The 19,480-nt window shown below is 40.4% G+C and overlaps 2 protein-coding genes across 2 annotated transcripts in view; one reads left to right on the top strand and one right to left on the bottom strand.

Moving 5' to 3' along the window:
• LOC106810505 (chitinase domain-containing protein 1-like) overlaps nucleotides 1–9,336 on the top strand; it is a 20,416-nt gene extending 11,080 nt beyond the window's left edge. Inside the window, exons 6-13 of the mRNA XM_014813884.1 lie at nucleotides 4,828–4,869; nucleotides 5,138–5,244; nucleotides 5,420–5,481; nucleotides 5,706–5,798; nucleotides 6,810–6,908; nucleotides 7,450–7,605; nucleotides 8,125–8,202; nucleotides 8,731–9,336. Of these exons, the coding sequence (XP_014669370.1) occupies nucleotides 4,828–4,869; nucleotides 5,138–5,244; nucleotides 5,420–5,481; nucleotides 5,706–5,798; nucleotides 6,810–6,908; nucleotides 7,450–7,605; nucleotides 8,125–8,202; nucleotides 8,731–8,875 (782 nt within the window). The 3' untranslated portion in view covers nucleotides 8,876–9,336. The remainder of the gene's footprint in view (nucleotides 1–4,827; nucleotides 4,870–5,137; nucleotides 5,245–5,419; nucleotides 5,482–5,705; nucleotides 5,799–6,809; nucleotides 6,909–7,449; nucleotides 7,606–8,124; nucleotides 8,203–8,730) is intronic.
• Nucleotides 9,337–9,633: 297 nt separating this feature from the next.
• On the bottom strand, nucleotides 9,634–18,460 carry LOC106810512. The gene is made up of 5 exons (XM_014813890.1): nucleotides 18,182–18,460; nucleotides 17,849–17,960; nucleotides 16,161–16,269; nucleotides 12,809–13,110; nucleotides 9,634–11,486 (listed from the first exon to the last, which is right to left on the bottom strand). The coding sequence occupies exons 1-5, from the start codon at nucleotides 18,247–18,249 to the stop codon at nucleotides 11,274–11,276; spliced, it is 804 nt and encodes a 267-aa protein (XP_014669376.1). The 5' UTR covers nucleotides 18,250–18,460; the 3' UTR covers nucleotides 9,634–11,273.
• Between the last annotated feature and the right edge of the window lie 1,020 nt (nucleotides 18,461–19,480).

The raw sequence follows: 19,480 nt of genomic DNA, 5'->3' as shown, positions 1-19,480 counted from the left end.
AGTTGCACACAACAGACTGAGAACATTTCGTTTTAGTAAATTATTCTAGCTGTGTACCTCTTTAATTGTTACATTAGCTGAGTGGTGTGTGATTTTTTCACCAATACAATATTTCCTTCTGTATGTATGTATATTACAGGATGGATGGGCAGATGGTCAAGAAATCCAGGAAAACATACATGTGGTAAATATAACTTCAAAAACCTCAAAAAAATCTCATATTGGTTGGATCATATACTTATCAAATAATAGATATTCTAATAAGGAAAATAGTGTACAATTTGGGAAAATGTATTCAATTGGACAAACAGATAAAATCAGGCAGTAGTATGTACATAGGTTTAGGATATTAGTAGATATATAGTGTGTTTCACTGGTTTAGTAAAGCATAGCCCCCATAGTATTCAGGTGTTTACATGGCATTGAAGATGTATAAAACCTTTTTTTATTCATGATTGCAGTTCCTAGAGTTTTTGTTCGATGGTTGGAGCCTAACCTGACTATCAGGCTGTATTTGCTGATCCAGGATTCAGGCAAAAAATGGTGGATACACTTCATCAAAGTTACGCAAATAATAGATAAATCTAAGCTTATAAATCATGTGTTAGCCTCATAGTATTATCTTATAGTGTTTAATTTGATTGTTATATATCATAACATTACTTCTCACAGTCAATGAAAATGTTATTAGTTTTATGTGTTTAAATATTACCATCGTAGCTCATCTAATAAATGTATTTATATCCATTTTAGAAGCATAACTTTGATGCGTAAGTTATTGAAGTTTGGAGCCAAGCTTGGAGGAAATTATAAAAGGTATGTTGTATAAATAAATTGTACAAAAATGGGTAAATAGTGATAATAGGTTACACTTAATAACATGATTACTTTATTAATTATTATGATCAATTAAAGACATTTTTTTAATTTGGGCACTGAATATATGTACCAAGACCAAATATAAACACAAATGTCTGATAATCAGTTGTTTGTGGTATCACAGACAGTCAATCTGTAAACTTATATTTGAATGTATTATTTCAGTGAAATATCTGATGTTCTGGTACATATGGCTGAAGCACTTCATAATGAAGATATGGAAATCATCACCCTTTGTCATACCACCTGCTACCTATCAGGGGTAAATTCTAGTTATATGTCATGCCTGTCTCACTCGTTCAGCATGTTTCAAGTAAGTAGATTGTGTAGAGTTATCTGTAAATGAATGGAATCGCCCAGGTAAAAATAAATTTACTGCTTTCTCATCAAATATATTTATTTGCAAAGTGTAATATTCAATCTTAGTCATAGTGTCATATATAATAATATAATTGTGACCTTTCAGTAATGAATTTTTCATTAGAGAGCATATTTTGTATATATATAAAACGAGCGTAGTAAGAAGGAGAGCGTACAACGTGAATAATGCTGAAACGATGCTGCAGTATTAGTCGAATTAATAAACTTCCCCCCGTTTTATTATTGACGATTCATATGCAGTATTATTGATCAGCATGTCTTACGTTTTTATAAAACAACCGCATGTCCCTAACGATGCCCCTTCGCTGAGATAATGAGCTGGGAAAGATATGGTATTTTCGCCGAAAACCGACTCGAGATACCTGCTGACTGCGACTGTCTCTCGCTTTGAGATAACTTCGGGAAACCTCGCGTGTTTCCCATCAATGATTGACAAATGGAATTAATGACATCGATGTTATTGATTGCCGATAAGTGATGCACGCCCCACCTGTGCCCACCTCACGCTGATGTAGTAAACTCTTTAGTACTGACGTAATGAGTCACGCGCTACCATGGCGGCTACACAGCGGCGACCGGAAGCAACAACACTGGTCACAAAGCCGAGAGAGGGTCGCAGCAAACAGGGATCTCAGTCGGTTTTCGGGCAAAATACACGGATTTTCACCGATCATTATCTCACGGTAGGGCAATCGTAGGACAAGCAGTTTGTTTTATATTAGCAAGGTAGGACAGCTGATCAATAATACCCGCAAAGAATCGTCAAAATAAAACGGGCAAAGTTTATTAATTCGACTAATACTGCAACATGGTTTCAGCATTTCACCGTTGTACACTCTCCTTCTTTATACGCTCTTGAATAATAAGCTAAACAGGTTTTAACTCTATTTTTTTTCTAGTGGTAGGAAAGGCATGTTTGTAAAGGCAGACTTTGATAGACTTGCCACCACACATGGATGCTTTTAGCCTTATGACACATGACTATTCACATCCCGGCAAGTAAGTGATAGGTCAATTGCGTCAGATTTAAATTACCACTCACTAAAGGATGACTTATAAATACGTGTGGGTTAAAGGTCCATTTCTGTATTTACTTTAAAGCTAAGGTGGTTCTAAGCGAAAGTCCCAGTCGTAATTTTATCAGACCATATTAAGATTTACATCAAAGTAAGATTACATAAAGATCTTGGCCAGTGGTTGTTTGATGTAACTTTGAATATTTGTGGCCCTTTATATGTTCGCTGAATCGAAACACGTTTGTTTTCAACAATAAATTTGCCATCAGCGCGAGAAAGCAATTTTAAATTGATTAAATACTGTATAGGAACAGACATTGATATACATACAGCTCAACCTTCACAGAGTTATATGATCATAAAACATGATAATATTGAATGCTATGTATAATTGTATATACAAAGTAAGATTAAATTAAATCTATGCTATTATTAACCGATTATCCGATTATAATCGATTATCGATCGGTTAAGGGAAACCAATAATCGATTATGAAATTCCAGCCGATTCCCATCACTAGTTGCACGTAATATTAATAAATAATTGCCATGGCATAAGTAAACTAAGGCAATCAGTGTATCTAGCTCGCTTAGATTTATTTTATTGAGTTGCGCGTAATATTATTATTAATAAATCATAGCCATGGCATAGGTAATTACTAAGGCAAGCAAATGTTTAATTTCGTGTTTTGAGCGTGTCTAACTCATGCACGTATTAACTCGCTTAGACGAGACTAAGGATAAGACTAAGACTAAACTCGATGATAGACCTAGCTCCAAGAAACGGTCTTGCTAGGGTTAGAAGACAAATAGGCTACCTAATTAACCAATTTTTAACTGATATATTTCCAATATTAATTACAACAGTATAATAATACATATTTAGATACTTTCGTATAGCCTATATTTCTCTCTATATTATATATATCCTATCTATTTTTTCTTAATGTATATATATGCACTGTTCTGTACTGTATCACTCAGAAAATTTATCACTTGCATAGCAAAACAAGGACCACAATGTAAATAAGTGTGTTAGACATGCTTTTTGTGTACATATCCTTGGTAGTTATCCAATTTCATTAATTCAGAATTTATTGTAAAAGTATGATATGTATATGTCTCGATATTTATTAATTCAGAATTTATTGTAAAAGTATGATATGTATATGTCTCGATATTTATTAATTCAGAATTTATTGTAAAAGTATGATATGTATTTCTCGATCTTTTGATATATGTTACGACGTAATCTTGGCTTTGCCGATTTTAAAACTCGGTCCCTGGCTTATAAAACTATGGTTCTTCCCATATTAGAATATGCTTCGCCAGGCTGGTGCCCCTATACACTTCAGAACTGCTCTAAATTGAATGCCATTCAGCATAAAGCTGCGAGATGGGTATCCAGAAACTATGATGAGAATGTTGATGTTGTTTTGGCTCGACTTAATTGGCTTCCTCTTCGTGTCCGCTTTCTTCATTCTAAACTTATAACTTTCTATAAAATTTATCATGGTAAGATGAAAAATGGAATTCCCTCTTGCTTAATGAAGCCTATTCGCTGCACTCGATCATCTGAGCGTGATCACTGTTTTCGGTACGTGCTATCTTCTAAGGATCCTTTTAAGTTTAGCTTCTTTGTTTCTGTTATTCCGTATTGGAATTCCCTGCCTTCCTCTTTGGTAAATTGCAAATTTTCAATCTTTTCCACTGCGATCCGCAGTGTGGATCTATCGAATTGATCCACTTCTCTCCGTCCTCCTCTATCTCAATTAAACGTATGATATCTTGGGTGTACATGGGTTACAAAATCATTTTTGTGCATATTTATTATAATCAGTATAAGACGTACGATATACTTGTGTACAAAGTCATTTTATTACATGAAAAAAGAATCCAACATTTAGTCTAAAATCAACCAAAATTTTTAACTGTACTTTTTACTTCAATACTGCACAACTATATTGCATAAGAATAGAAAAATAAGTTCGAGAGCATGCATATTTATAGGCTTACACAAATAACAATTTCTCACCAAAGAACCCCACATTAAAAGTATAATAAAACAAAATTACAAAATGTAAACGGATATAATTATATTGTAGACGCGTTATACGCACTATACCGTAGTAGAGTTTCTGCAAGAGACCATAGATCCCCTCCCTCACCACCTTCTACCCTCCTCCTCGACCTTCTTCTTCAGGGAACAATTTCCAGCCAAAAATTTGCATAGCAAATGTGCGATACAAAATAAATTTTGCATAGCAATTGGATAAATTTGTATAGCATTTTCAGACAATCACAGTGCAAATTTACACTTGTTTTAAAAGCTGTCGATGATAATTTGCTTAAAACGCCAATGGTGCCACTATTTGTGCTTCTCTGATAAAGTTATATGCGAATCTAGTTTTCAGTTGCACACAACAGACTGAGAACATTTCGTTTTAGTAAATTATTCTAGGCTGGTGTACCTCTTTAATTGTTACATTAGCTGAGTGGTGTGTGATTTTTTCACCAATACAATATTTCCTCTGTATGTATGTATATACAGGATGGATGGCAGATGTCAAGAAATCCAGGAAAACATACATTGGTAAATATAACTTCCAAAAAACCTCAAAAAATCTCATATTGGTTGGATCATATACTTATCAATAATAGATATCTAATAGGAAAATAGTGTACAATTTGGGAAAATGTATTCAATTGGACAAACAGATAAAATCAGGCAGTAGTATGTACATAGGTTTAGGATATTAGTAGATATTGAGTGTGTTTACCTGGTTTAGTAAAGCATAGCCCCATAGTATTCAGTGTTATGCATTGAGATGTATAAAACCTTTTTTTATTCATGATTGCAGTTCCTAGAGTTTTGTTCGATGGTTGGAGCCTACCTGACTATCAGGCTGTATTTGCTGATCCAGGAATTCAGGCAAAAATGGTGGATACACTCATCAAGTTACTCAAAGTAATAGATAAATCTAGCTTTAAATCTGTTAGCCTCATAGTATTATCTTATAGTGTTTAATTTGATTGTTATATATCATAACATTACTTCTCACAGTCAATGAAAAATGTTATTAGTTTTAGTGTTTAAATATACCATCGTAGCTCATCTAATAATGTATTTATATCCATTTTAGAAGCATAACTTTGATGGCGTAGTTATTGAAGTTTGGAGCCAGCTTGGAGGAAATTATAAAAGGTATGTTGTTATATAAATTGTACAAAAATGGGTAATAGTGATAATAGGTTACACTTATAACATGATTACTTTATTAATTATTATGATCAATTAAAGACATTTTTTTAATTTGGGCACTGAATATATGTACCAAGACCAAATATAAACACAATGTCTGTAGTATCAGTTGTTTGTGGTATCACAGACAGTCAATCTGTAAACTTATATTTGAATGTATATTTCAGTGAAATATCTGATGTTCTGGTACATATGGCTGAAGCACTTCATAATGAAGATATGGAAATCATCCTTGTCATACCACCTGCTACCTATCAGGGGTAAATCTAGTTATATGTCATGCCTGTCTCACTCGTTCACATGTTCAAGTAAGTAGATGTGTAGAGTTATCTGTAAATGATGTGAATCCCCAGGTAAAATAAATTTACTGCTTTCTCATCATATATTTATTTGCAAAGTGTAATATTCAATCTTAGTCATAGTGTCATATATAATTATATATTGTGACCCTTTCAGGTAATGAATTTTTCATTAGAAGCATATTTTGTATATATATAATAACGAGCGTATTAAGAAGGAGAGCGTACAACGGTGAAATGCTGAAACCATGCTGCAATGCTGAAACCATGTTGCAGTATTAGTCGAATTAATAAACTTCCCCCGTTTTATTTTGACGATTCTTTGCAGTATTATTGATCAGCTGTCTTACCTTTTTATAAAACAAACCGCATGTCCCTACGATGCCCCTACGCTGAGATAATGAGCTGGGAAAATATGGTATTTTCGCCGAAAACCGACTCGAGATACCTGCTGACTGCGACTGTCTCTCGCTTTGAGATAACTTCGGGAAACCTCGCGTGTTTCCCTCAATGATTGACAAATGGAATTAATGACATCTGTTATTGATTGCCATAGTGATGACCCCCACCTGTGCCCACCTCACGCTGGATGTAGTAAACTCTTTAGTACTGACGTAATGAGTCAGCGCTACCATGGCGCTACACAGCGGCGACCGGAAGCAACACACTGGTCACAAAGCGAGAGAGGGTCGCAGCAAACAGGGATCTCAAGTCGGTTTTCGGCAAAAATACCGGATTTTCACCGATCATTATCTCAGCGTAGGGGCATCGTAGTGACAAGCAGTTTGTTTTATATTAGCAAGGTAGGACAGCTGATCAATAATACCGCAAAGAATCGTCAAAATAAAACGGGCAAAGTTTATTAATTCGACTAATACTGCAACATGGTTTCAGCATTTCACCGTTGTACACTCTCCTTCTTTATACGCTCTTGATAATAAGCTAAACAGGTTTTAACTCTTTTTTTTCTAGTGGTAGGAAAGGCATGTTTGTAAAGGCAGACTTTGATAGACTTGCCCCACACATGGATGCTTTTAGCCTTATGACATATGACTATTCACATCCCGGCAAGTAAGTGATAGGTCAATTGCGTCAGATTTAATTACCACTCACTAAGGATGACTTATAAATACGTGTGGGTTAAAGGTCATTTCTGTATTTACTTTCAAAGCTAAGGTGGTTCTAAGCGAAAGTCCCAGTCGTCACATTTTTCAGCCATATTTAAATTTACATCAGTAAATTACTAAATTTGCCGTGGTTGTTGATGTACTTTGATATTTGTGGCCCTTTATTGTTCGCTGGAATCAAACACGTTTGTTTTCACAATAAATTTGCATTTTATTTTACATGTATATACTTTATAAAAAATGGTGATGCACCGCGACAAACACATGTCGCAGCCCGCCACAACTTTTTCCCTGTTTTTGCGCACCACGAAAAAACGGCGATGGACCATTATCACAAGTGATCCCTTTCTTGGATTTTCCCAACTTGGGACCTCTGATAAAGGGAGGTTAGGGTATAATTATATAATTGCAATTGTCTTGCTAGGTTTCTGTTTAACTAGTAAACTTTGGCATCGATTCATTAGCCCTGTCATTTCATTTTCCAGGCCTGGACCAAACAGTCCATTGTATTGGGCAAGTCAGTGTGTGCAGTCATTGTGCCCTGATGCAGAATCTCCCTGGAGGAGAAAAATCTTATTAGGGCTCAACTTTTATGGGAATGATTACTCTTCCAGTCAAGGAGAAGCCATAATCGGCAACAGGTGAATTATAGAAGTGCAATTCACAAGGGGTTATAGAGTGATAATCAAACCGACATCACTCATTATGTTATTACACCATCTGCAATTGCCTGTAGATTGATATCCTACTGTTTACATGTATGTTCTTTTATTAGGTAATTGTGTCTAGTAACTGATCATTTATTTTCTGAGAAACTAGTTTTCAAATTTGGGGCAGGATGATATGCAGAGGTGATATAGAAAATGCCTTCTTTTAAAATGATAAACCCTTGATTTGCATTTTACATTGAGGTAGTCTTACTATGAATGGAATATAAAAACAGTTTTAAATTATCATTTTTTTGTGAAATTACTAAACAAGACGTTTTATGAAAAATTGTGTCCATTGTGACAAATATACAGCTCAACTGTGAAAATAAGATTAATACCTGCTTCCAAATTTTTAATTTTAAACCTCCATTTGGATTGTGAATGGGGCTGATAGTCGGACCCGATGCCCTACTGTTTTGAACTAAACATGTTCCATGTTTTGTTGCACAGATACATCGAAATTCTGCACAAATACAAGCCGAAACTAGAATGGGAGGAGGCCTCGGCTGAACACTATTTCAGATATCGGTAAGCTTTACTTGCAGCAGGTGCATTAGGCATGAGAAAAAGAGAGCTTGGTAATCTCTTTGATCCTACTCTTTGACCCCTACACCATCTAGCAATTTTCTGGCGAATTTAATTCAATCTCTGTTTTAAATGAACCCAGTTTTATTAGTTTTGTTCAGAATATGTTGGCGTGATATATACTTGACACCAGATAAGAAGTGCTACGCTTTTGCACTGGAGTGATTTCATTACACGATCAAACCCAGGCCAGTTACTTAGTTACTTAGTTACTTAGTTACTTAGTTACTTAGTTACTTAGAACTCTCAATGGGCTCCTTTAATTGCTTGGAGAATCTGTGAATTTGCCCCAGGTTATATATTTTTAGTGACATTCAATTCCGTGAACATCATTTGATTCGTAGGGCCAATATGTAGGTATGCAGTTTGTCAGGTGTTTATGGGTAACTCGGCAGTACGCATGCAGCGTAGCAATTTCTCAACCATTTAGAAGCCGTGACTAATATAGGCGTGGTTTGTGATTGCTTGCAGTTCTGAAGGTTCGGGCGAGCACTTGGTCTTTTACCCAACGCTATTCTCCGTACAGCAGAGGATTGAGCTGATAAATTCACTTGGCACTGGTTTGTCCATATGGGAGATCGGGCAAGGTCTAGATTACTTTTACGATCTCCTGTAGACTGCGATACCAGGTTAGGTTGCTTATAGCGCAGAGACCATAAACTTGTGGGTCAAGATGTGTAACAACGTGTGGGTCGAAATGTCAACTTGTTAATTAACAATAAATGTGTGCAATCACAGAGCTTTGAACTATAATTGTGTAGGTCAAATTATTCATCTTGCAAAATTTCTGCGAGTGTAGAGCAGCCATGACGATCGCTGATAGCACTCGACTGTATGTGGCACCTATAACATGTGTAGATACAAATGTATATTGGAATTATAACGTGAGAGTATTTCTGTTGGGAGTAACATTTACTGTGATATCTGTGGTTTTATAACTAATAGTTGTGTAAGACATCAACTGTGTGCCAGTAAAAATGCTCACATCTGTTGCTTCAACATCAGCATAAACTTATACTGGTTATAAAAATGGTGAGATTGAATTAAAAAGTTCACGTGAAACATATTCTGCCATAATTTATGAGTTCATGCATATACTCTATTCTATTCAATCACCAAAACAGGATGGACGTAAAAGACTTGCATACACCAGCCAATAACATTAAGTGACACAAGTATTTTGATTGTGTATTCTTTTGCCACAAACTTGTCAACCTATAATCACGACGTGTTATCGCAACATCAAACTATCTACACGTGATCTCTCAACATGCTCAGTGGTAATCACGTAATTTTTATAGATGTAGAAATAATTAAAACAGGAGTGAAAAAAATAATCTCACATGAAACAAATACACATAACCACTCATGCAGTCAATGCTTACAAGTTCATTGTTTTTAACCTAGATTTATTCTGCATAATAACTGTGTAAGATCCATGTCTATACCTTTTCTAATGCCATGTAAATGCGCAAATATATGTATATATGCACATAATTGTATATCGCAGGTCTGCCACATGTTTAGCAGCAAAGCAATTCATCACGCTTAGATATTACTGTACGAGAAGTACTTTCTTCAGAGTTTCATAAGTTAAGTTTGCTGAACATGATATGAAAGTTTATTAAATTAAGTCATCGATGATACAATTACGAATATAAAACTGCTGCAGCAACAGCATCTTATATATACTATATAATATATAATTATACATACTATAGAATATATAACGTGTACAGTAGGCAGCATTTTATACAAACACATAAACAGAGAATGAAGCTTTTACATACTATGCCAGCAAGGCAAATAAGTATGCACAATTCATGCTTGCACGTTATCCATTGAATATTATATATGAATTATAAACAAAGGCAAAAATAAAAGCGTAGTATAGTATGACATGATTCTACGCAGCATGTTAATTACAGCACGAAGAACATACTAGACGGATCAACCGTTAGTACCAGACACCATAATAATGCCCCTTGCTATGTTGATACATAGCTTTGCCACACCTGATGATCAACTGCTGGGATTACTTGTTTTATTTAAAAAATTGGAATCTGAATTACTGGAGACAGTTGCAATAACGTCGTACAAAATCACATGTAGAGTCGTGAACTCAAACTGGCAATTCATAAACAAATTTCCAGCAGTTCTCAAGACAGTGTGATACTGATGTTACAATGGAAACATCGACTTCGTTTATACAGTTTAGTTTATGTGGGCGTATGATCAGATGAATGACATCAGCCAATTCTAACGCATTTTAGACAGCCCCTTTAGAACGTCTATGTATAACTAATTTCCAGGACTAACAATGAGGAAAAGGAAACTAGACAGAGAGAAAGAGAGAGGGCTAGGGAGGGAGGGAGGGGGAGAGCTGCAACGCACTCTCACACTTCATCTGCACAAATGTATATGAAACAGATATGTCCGTGTTCGATGTGCCGACAGATGCACAGATTTTAAAATGACACGGTTGAGGTACAGAAGTTAGTATCGATAAACCTTTCTTCATTGTTATGTAATTCAAGCTAACGACTGGTTTGAATAATAACATGGCATAATACTGTATAGTGACTTATCCTACTCAACGTTTTCGAATACATATGTGAAACCTAGTTTCTAAACCTAGACACACTGCAACCTATATAGTCTAAAACAGATCTAGAGCTGCTCACAATTTCATACAAATCCATACAATTTACGTTTCTGTAACTGTGTACCATAACTTCTGAGGCCTGAACTAAGTAATGCTCTTTCGGAATTCTGGACTCTCAATATATAACCGCACATATCCCCTGTTGTTGTATGCACGTACGCGCTGGCTTGCGCGCTTATGTTGCTATATATCATGGCCGATTATCGTACCTAGTAGTGGGCCAATTCCGTGGCCCGTAGTCGTAGCCAGTTTCTGGCCACGTCCTCTGGGCATTGTTGAAGCTGGTTTCCGACCACGGACCGGGTCTGAAGATGAGACTGAAGTTGTGGTACGCAGGTACAGGCATGTGTCAGCAGTCCTGCCACTGCATGACAGGCATGAGTGGTGTCAGCGTCGTGTGATCGTTATCTGCGGCCATTCCGCCACCTCCTCCGCCGCCGCCGCCGCCGCCGCCACCACGTCCTCCGCCTCTGCCGGGGCCGCCACCGCTCCTGCCCTCAATGGACACGTTCGGATCTTGCCGCTGCTCCTGTGCTGCCAGGTGCGGAGATTCGAGCTTCTCCTGGAAGATGTAGTGGAGAAACCTCACATTAAGCAATCGATCTCTCAAACTCGTTGGCCACACATCGGCAAACTACGATGAACAACGCAAGTGTGTGTGTTGGCTCGCTATATCGATTCGTGACTCGATTCACTGACGATTAATGTTTGCGTACTTTGAACAATTTAATCATGAGCTCAAATCATGGGGCACAAGCTACTCACTGTTTTGTGGGTGAACTGAGCCTTTCGCCGGCAAAATAAACCCGTTCTTACAGCAAGGTTTGACTGAAGCAAATCAGGGGAAAGTGCCTTGCTCAAGGGCACAATTGAACTATTATACCACTGAATTTTCTGTTTCATCAGTATTTTAAAATGAGGCTAATCATTTCCTTACCAAACAAAGGGGACTGATATCTGAGATATTACACGTGTGATCGCCACAGTACAGACATGCATAGTATCATGAATGTGTCTGCTACACTCGTATCCTATATTCGTATCCCCGGCCCCCCCCCTCCCCACTCCGAGGTCGGAAGGACCGCATGCGCGTTCCCAAAATTTCCGGTAAAGGGGTATTTTTCGCGCGACAAAATCCGGCCCAAGAATTGTAAAAAAGGGGGTGTATTTGACTTTTCACCCGGAGATTTCTTTAACAAGGGGGTGTTTTCCCTCTCTCTCTCTTTCATCTTGAATATCATAGAAAACTTTATCAAATCCCGGGATCAAATTCCTGAAATTCCTGCTAGTTTTGAAAGCTCATTCAGGATTATTTCATTTTGAAAAATAAAAATATTGCTCCCTAGTTCCCCTCGCTCACTGAACTCTACACTACGTAGTGTAGACTGGTACCCGGTCGACAGTTCCACACGCTACAGTAACGTCACTACGTCAGTGTAGCGAAGGATACGTACCGGAGTGAAGGTGGCGAACGGGTACCAGTCTATACGTAGTGTTCCGGATTTAGGGGGTTCTCCAAGGCAGGAAAAACCCGCAAAAAGCCCGCGAAAGGGGGGTTCAGAAATTTTGGCAGTCCTGAGATAGGGGGTGTTTTCAAAGGGAGGGAACGAGCATATGCGTACCCTAAATAACACTGAGTGGGGGGGCCGGGTTCGTATCACGTATATCGTACACACTCACATCGAGCGTGGATATCATGTTGGACTTGACACAGATGGTTGAGACAGCGCAGACTGGCTGCCTGCTCTGCTGCCTAACGAAATATACACATCCACGCACGAACACGCACGTGTACTCACTCACGCACGGAAACGCACACTGACTCGTGCACGCACGCACTCTCATGCACGCACGCACAGCAATCGCCGACAATGAGAAACTCACGACTTCGACGTCCATCGAGTTGTTCTCCTCGCTGCTGCTGCCCTTGCCGTCCGTCTTCTTGCCGCTCTTGTTGCGCTCGCGCTGCCGCTCGTTCTTCCACCAGTTCTTCAGCTTGAGCAGCGTCACCTTCGGCCGGTCCTGCCTGAACGGGCCGCTGTTCAGCTCGTTGAGGTTCTCCTGCAGCTGCACGAGCGTCGGGTTGCGCCAGCGGTGGTACCAGCTGCGCATCAGCGGCAGCTCGTACTCCGGGTGAAACGTCAGCCGGCTGTCGGCGGCCAGCCGCGTCGTCGGCGGCACACGCTCTGCACAGAACGGGCAACGCTAGATGAGACGGTGTGAGACGCGGGCGGGCGGCAACGCGAGGTGAGACGGTGTGAGACGCGGGAGGGCGGCAACGCGAGGTGAGACGGTGTGAGATGCGGGTCGGTGGGGGTCGGCATGCGAGGTGAGACGGTGTGAGACGCGGGCGGGCGGCAACGCGAGGTGAGACGGGGTGAGACGGTGTGAGATGCGGGTCGGTGGGGGTCGGCATGCGAGGTGAGACGGTGTGAGACGCGGGCGGGTGGGGGTCGGCAACGCGAGGTGAGACGGTGTGAGATGCGGGCGGGCGGCAACGCGAGGTGAGACGGGGTGAGACGGTGTGAGATGCGGGTCGGTGGGGGTCGGCAACGAGACGGTGTGAGACGCGGGTCGGTGGGGGTCGGCAACGAGGTGTGAGACGCGGGCGGGCGGCGGGTTGGTGGGGGTCGGCACGCGAGGTGAGACGGTGTGAGACGCGGGTCGGTGGGGGTCGGCAACGCGAGGTGAGATGGTGTGAGATGCGGGTCAGTGGGGGTCGGCAACGCGAATGAGAGACGCGGGTCGGTGGGGGTCGGCATGCGAGGTGAGACGGTGTGAGATGCGGGTCAGTGGGGGTCAGCACACGCTCTGCGCAGAACGGAATCGCGAGGTGAGACGGTGTGAGACGCGGGCGGTCGGCGGGTTGCTGGAGGTCGGCAACGCTAGGTGACAAGGTGTGAGACGCGGGCGGGCGGCGGGTCGCTGGGAGTCAGCACGCGAGGTGAGACGATGTGAGACGTGGGCGGTGAAAAACGGGTGGGGACAGCAACTCTACACTGACAGCGACAAGGAGCGACCGATGGGGGTTGTACGAGTACTGGAACATTACTGCTGCTGCTTCTTAAAGTACCGTCGCAATATTGTCTACGGTGCTATCGATGATTGAAGACTAGTATTGCAAGAAAGAGACTACATAATCATTAGATAAATACTGAGCTAGCCGACACTTATACGATACTAGAGACAGCTAAAATGAGACCGAATTAGATGAATCCTATTATTGTAATACATGTGTGAAGTGGAAGGGAAAGGGCAAAGCTCTGCAGGGTGCAGATTCACTGCACTACAGTACTACATACCACATGTGTGTTCATTCAGCTTATTACTCGGTACCTTTACGCCACGATGTTAGTGTTGAAATAGTACAGTACTGCAGTATTATTGCTATTACTGACGCTCAAGGGGTCGTTGTCGTATCAGGTACTACAGATATGTACCCGAGGTACATATATGTATACACAAAGTGTACCAGACTTGTACTACAGAAGTGTACCCTAACCCTAAACATACCTCATAAAAATATAAACGTAATACTAAACAACCTAAAACTACCTCGGGTACATATCTGTAGTACCTGATATGACAACGACCCCATCTGCATTACTGACAGTACCATTGTGATGTTATCGGTTAGCATAACACAGGTAACTCATGATATGATTTGCATCATGATACAGGTTTCACGATACGATACGTATCACGATACATGTACTTTCAAGAGAAACTTACCTAATAAGCTACACACTTAAACAATACTATACTAATCACGTGAATGCCTACAAATCAGTATCGCGGAATGTTTAGTTAACATTTGCTATTAAACTGCATATTGTCTTATGCTTCTTATGTTTTCTGATGAAACTACGCTATCAAATAACATAGATGTTATTAAGTAGTTCGAGTATCGATACATGTATTGTTGAGGTTTGTATCGTGATATCGTACCATCCATACTTTTGATAGTGACAATCCCTACTGAATACTATTGTAACACTATAGGTACAGATAACTTTTGTACACAAAAAAGATGAGTTATGAATGATATTGCACTAAAATGGATACAGTAAAGTCAAAGCACTAGTGAGGATTACTTTAAATATATTACAATTTTGCTATCAAAAATTGATAAACTTTAAAGATATAACCTAATGAATAAATAGTTAGCCATGATAGAAATACAACATAACGCAGATCCTAACTATTGGACCTATCAAAATAGTTGATGGCACTATTGCCAATTGTTATCGATATCAAATTTCACTATCAAACAATTGATTTCGCCGGCTGCCTTGTACAATATTGATAGATTAATATATCGTTACACCCCTAACAGTGACGACGGTTACTCTGGTTTTCAATCTTGTTGTTTGCATGGAAAATGCACGTCATAACGTTCTCAGTGAAAGTGACACAACAGCCATGCTAGCAAGTTGTATTCCACGACCAACCGGAGTCGAAGTCTCACAGCTAGACGTGGTGACAAGTAGGTTTCTAACATTGCGAATATTTGCATCGTTAGCTGGTGAATACTAAAGCCTGGGACACACCATTCGAATTTCGCTGCGATCATATCCGCAGTAAAATTCGCGGCGAAAATATTCGCACGCGCATGCGATAATTGAGCCGACACACCATGCAAATTTATTCACACGACCGCAGCGGACACACTACACGCGATCTACTGTCGCCACACGGCTGTACGCAGCGGTAAAAATCCACATCGAAAATATCAAACATGTTTGATCGCTTCGAAATTAGGTGCGGATGAAATTCGCCCGCGTTTGAGCGGACACACCATGCGAATTCTGCGACGGTTTTACAATCCGCTGCGGTCGTGCGAATAAATTCGCATGGTGTGTCCTCCACTTATGGTTATACGTCAATGGTTAGGGTAACTAATGCTCATAGGGTCTATGTCCCCCAGGGTACTGCCAGAACGTAACCTGGGTACGGTCCGGTATACCGGAACGTACCCTGGTCACTATCTAATATGGTTAGGGTTAGGGTTAGGGAGTAGGCGTAGGCGACTCCCTAGACTCGTTAGTGGAGTAGGCGAGGTACGGTCCGGCATATTAGATAGTACCAGGGTACGTTCCGGTATACCGGACCGTACCCAGGGTACGTTCCGGCAGTACCCTGGGGGACATAGACCCTCTCAGCATAACTAATGTCACACTCATCAGCGTTACTCTGCGGTCTCATAGTATTGGTTAGAAAATCGAGTGAAGCTCACCATATTTTTCCTTCGTGATGAATTGTTTGTACCACCTGGCGAAGCTCCGGCATTTCTCTCTGCTGATCCTGGCATCGTACTTATTGTTTGCTATCTTCGAGATGGCGGACTATTGGAAAAAACGATTGCGAATGAATAACAATGTAAAAATGCAAAACCGGCTACACGCATTTGGTCCAGTGATGCTTGGCTGTGCCTACCTATTAAACCAAGAATAGTTGCAGGTTCCATTACCACAATGACAGTACAATCACTACGGTGAGGCAAAAATATGTCTGGTTATATTAGATACCCGATGAATACCAGAAATGGGCAAAGTGAAACTGAGAGGCTTAATGTCAGTGGCTATGAGGCAACACATGAGCACAAAGTAGGGCTGAGAGGGTCTATGTCCCCCAGGGTACTGCCGGAACGTACCCTGGGTACGGTCCGGTATACCGGAGCGTACCCTGGTACTATCTAATATGCCGGACCGTACCTCGCCTACTCCACTAACGAGTCTAGGGAGTCACCTACGCCTACTCCCTAACCCTAACCATATCAGATAGTTACCAGGGTACGTTCCGGTATACCGGACCGTACCAAGGGTATGTTCCAGCAGTACCCCGAGGGACATAGACCCTATGAGCCAAAGTAGGCGCTATGAGGAAGGTAGCAGGCTCATGGTAGCATGTATGTAGTTTGTACATGTGGTAACAGAACCCACTGAAATACAATGCTGATTCTGTTGTGGTGAGACACACGGAATCTCCATCACCATCATCCCACAAACACTCTCATCAGCAAGACTGGAACAAAAACCTATGATGATGCATGCATGTTAACATTTATAGCGATAATAAGTATGTGATTCAACTAAAACCCAGTGCAGAACACGCATTTACCGCCACCATTTCAGACAAAAGGAACACATGTGTTTAGTAGGTTAAAAACCCAACTATTTGTAGGATGTGAAATATACCATATATTACAGTCAAACACGACCTAAAATAGTTGGTATATGGCATAGGAGGTTATGGGTAAGTGTACAGTGTATATTTCAAGAATTGTAAATACTAGTACATCTTTAGGGAACATCAGGTGAACTGCAGTGGCTCCAAGGGTGCCATTGAGATGTCCCCAGGGGCGGATCCAGAGGGTTTGGGTGACCAGTTTCCATAGTTCTAGTCACAGCTAGGGGGGTCCGGGGGCGAGCCCCCCGGGGAATTAAAAAAAAAATAGGCTATATTTGGTGCATTCTGGTGAATTTTGATGGTCAATTCTGAAGATACCCAGGCTGTGACCGGTTTCTGGAAACCGGTGCAAACGGCCTAAATCCACGCCTGGTCCCTGCATGTGAGATGTGGTACAGAAACATGGAAGCAAAATATACCGGTGTACTGGTCTTAATGAAACCAAGCAAGGCTCATAGGGTCTATGTCCCCCAGGGTACTGCCGGAACGTACCCTGGGTACGGTCCGGTATACAGGAACGTACCTTGGTAACTATCTAATAGGGTTAGGGTTAAGGTTAGGGAGTAGGCTTAGGCGACTCCCTAGACTCGTTAGTGGAGTAGGCGAGGTACGGTCTGGCACATTAGATAGTACCAGGGTACGTTCCGGTATACCGGACCGTACCCAGGGCACGTTCCGGCAGTACCCTGGGGGACATAGGCCCTCTCAGCCTAAGCAAGTGTAGTTTGAACATACCTGCGCCAGCGGACTTATCTTGGCTAGTACAGGTTGATTGTACTCCTTAAGGAGATCTTTGACTGTGCGCTTCACCGTGGTCTCAGACCAATCATCTTCATCAGTGCAGTGACTACAAGACAAACGAAATCACATCTTTATTTAACGCGTACAGATATCGCCATGATTGTAAACCAAATACAAATTCAGCAATACAACTTCAGCAAAGCCGATATCATTGGCGAAAATTCTATAACAACATGGTTTTGTCCCCGAAAGTAGCGATTAAACAAGTAACAATTTTATTATATCACAGATCCCACTAAGATTCAATTCATTCAGTCAAATAATAACCTGCGGTGGCATTGGAGAAGGGAGGGCATTAGCACGGTGACTGACTTTCTGCAATGTGAGATAGCCATTGTATCACACTGTGAAGTCACTGGACGCTGCTGCCACCTACAAAGCCCAATGCATTATGGGAGATGTAATCCGATTGGCTAGTTGAACACTGTAGTAATGACACATGAACATGTATTCAAATAAGGTCTGGAACTACTTTTCAGTCTGCTTGCTCGTAATTGGTTGGTGGTGGCGCAGCAGTAGCAAGTTAGTAGAACAAAACCAGGCAATACATTAAGTACCTGCGTATTCGTGGTAAATGGTCGCAACCATACTGACCTCGGGAGTGTTATTTTCTGCTACCACAATTACAACGCTACGGTCACCTCATAGACGGGCGGCCATTTTTACAAAATTTCTGCCGATTTTATTTCGCACAATCGGACAAAATGTATTTCTGCTGAATGCTGAACATACTGCTACTACTGCGCCGCCCAGCCAATAACACGTGTCACTTATTAATGTATTATATATTTTTACAGGATATATCGCTCATGCAATTATAGCACTTTCTCATATACACACTTTAAACAATACGTGACATCACGTCACATAGCTTGCATCAAATATAATTCATTATGTTAGATATCGTCAAGCATATCTTAACTGACGTGTTTCCACATCATAATTAGACATAGAAAATCTAAGAAGCAGGTTAGGACGTTTATATATTTATTATTTTCAAAAAATACATTAACATTTCCACCATTTACAACAAAGGGGTAAGGCTTTGTTTTGACAAAACTACATTTATAAAATGTACCATTGCTTGACGATCCAATTTGACAAAATTTACAGCCATGTCAGACAGAAGAAGAGAAAAACACGACTACATACATGTAACAGGAACTACTTATACAAACATTATTAACAACACCGTAGGGTAAAACTCATAGATAATGCATAATTCCTTTATCAGACGAGACGTACTATAAAGGCTTTATATATTTTCACAGTGTTCAATTAGGTAAACCTTTAGGTATTAGTTTATGACTTGTTCGTAAAGTTTTTTTTTGTAACAGATGACCTATCACAAAAAGCCACCGTTGAGATGTAAATGTGAATCACACACACATACTTGCTTTGATGCGCCGTGACTGTAAACATGTTTGGAAATTAGACATGCTCTGGAACTAACAGTTATATTTTCCCAGGATACATAAAGTTAACATCACAAAACATTTTTCGTAATAAATCATTTAAAAATGTGAACTGTTTCCCTAAATTTATACACGGATAGAAACACCTCCC

The sequence above is a fragment of the Priapulus caudatus genome, unplaced genomic scaffold (assembly GCF_000485595.1).
Source record: "Priapulus caudatus unplaced genomic scaffold, Priapulus_caudatus-5.0.1 Scaffold447, whole genome shotgun sequence".
NCBI classification, from domain to species: domain Eukaryota; kingdom Metazoa; phylum Priapulida; class Priapulimorpha; order Priapulimorphida; family Priapulidae; genus Priapulus; species Priapulus caudatus.
Note: the sequence above shows the minus strand (reverse complement) of the source record. Positions and strands in the feature narration are given on the sequence as shown.

Excerpts from the sequence above, each read along its gene's own strand:
- LOC106810512 (XM_014813890.1), bottom strand. The coding sequence starts at position 18,249 with ATGGCTATCTCACATTGCAGAAAGTCAGTCACCGTGCTAATGCCCTCC. Across the intron at positions 17,961-18,181 it reads CTTCTCCAATGCCACCGCAG|TCACTGCACTGATGAAGATG; the intron begins GTTATTATTTGA and ends TTTGTCTTGTAG. Across the intron at positions 11,487-12,808 it reads ACTCGATGGACGTCGAAGTC|GAGAAGCTCGAATCTCCGCA; the intron begins GTGAGTTTCTCA and ends TACATCTTCCAG.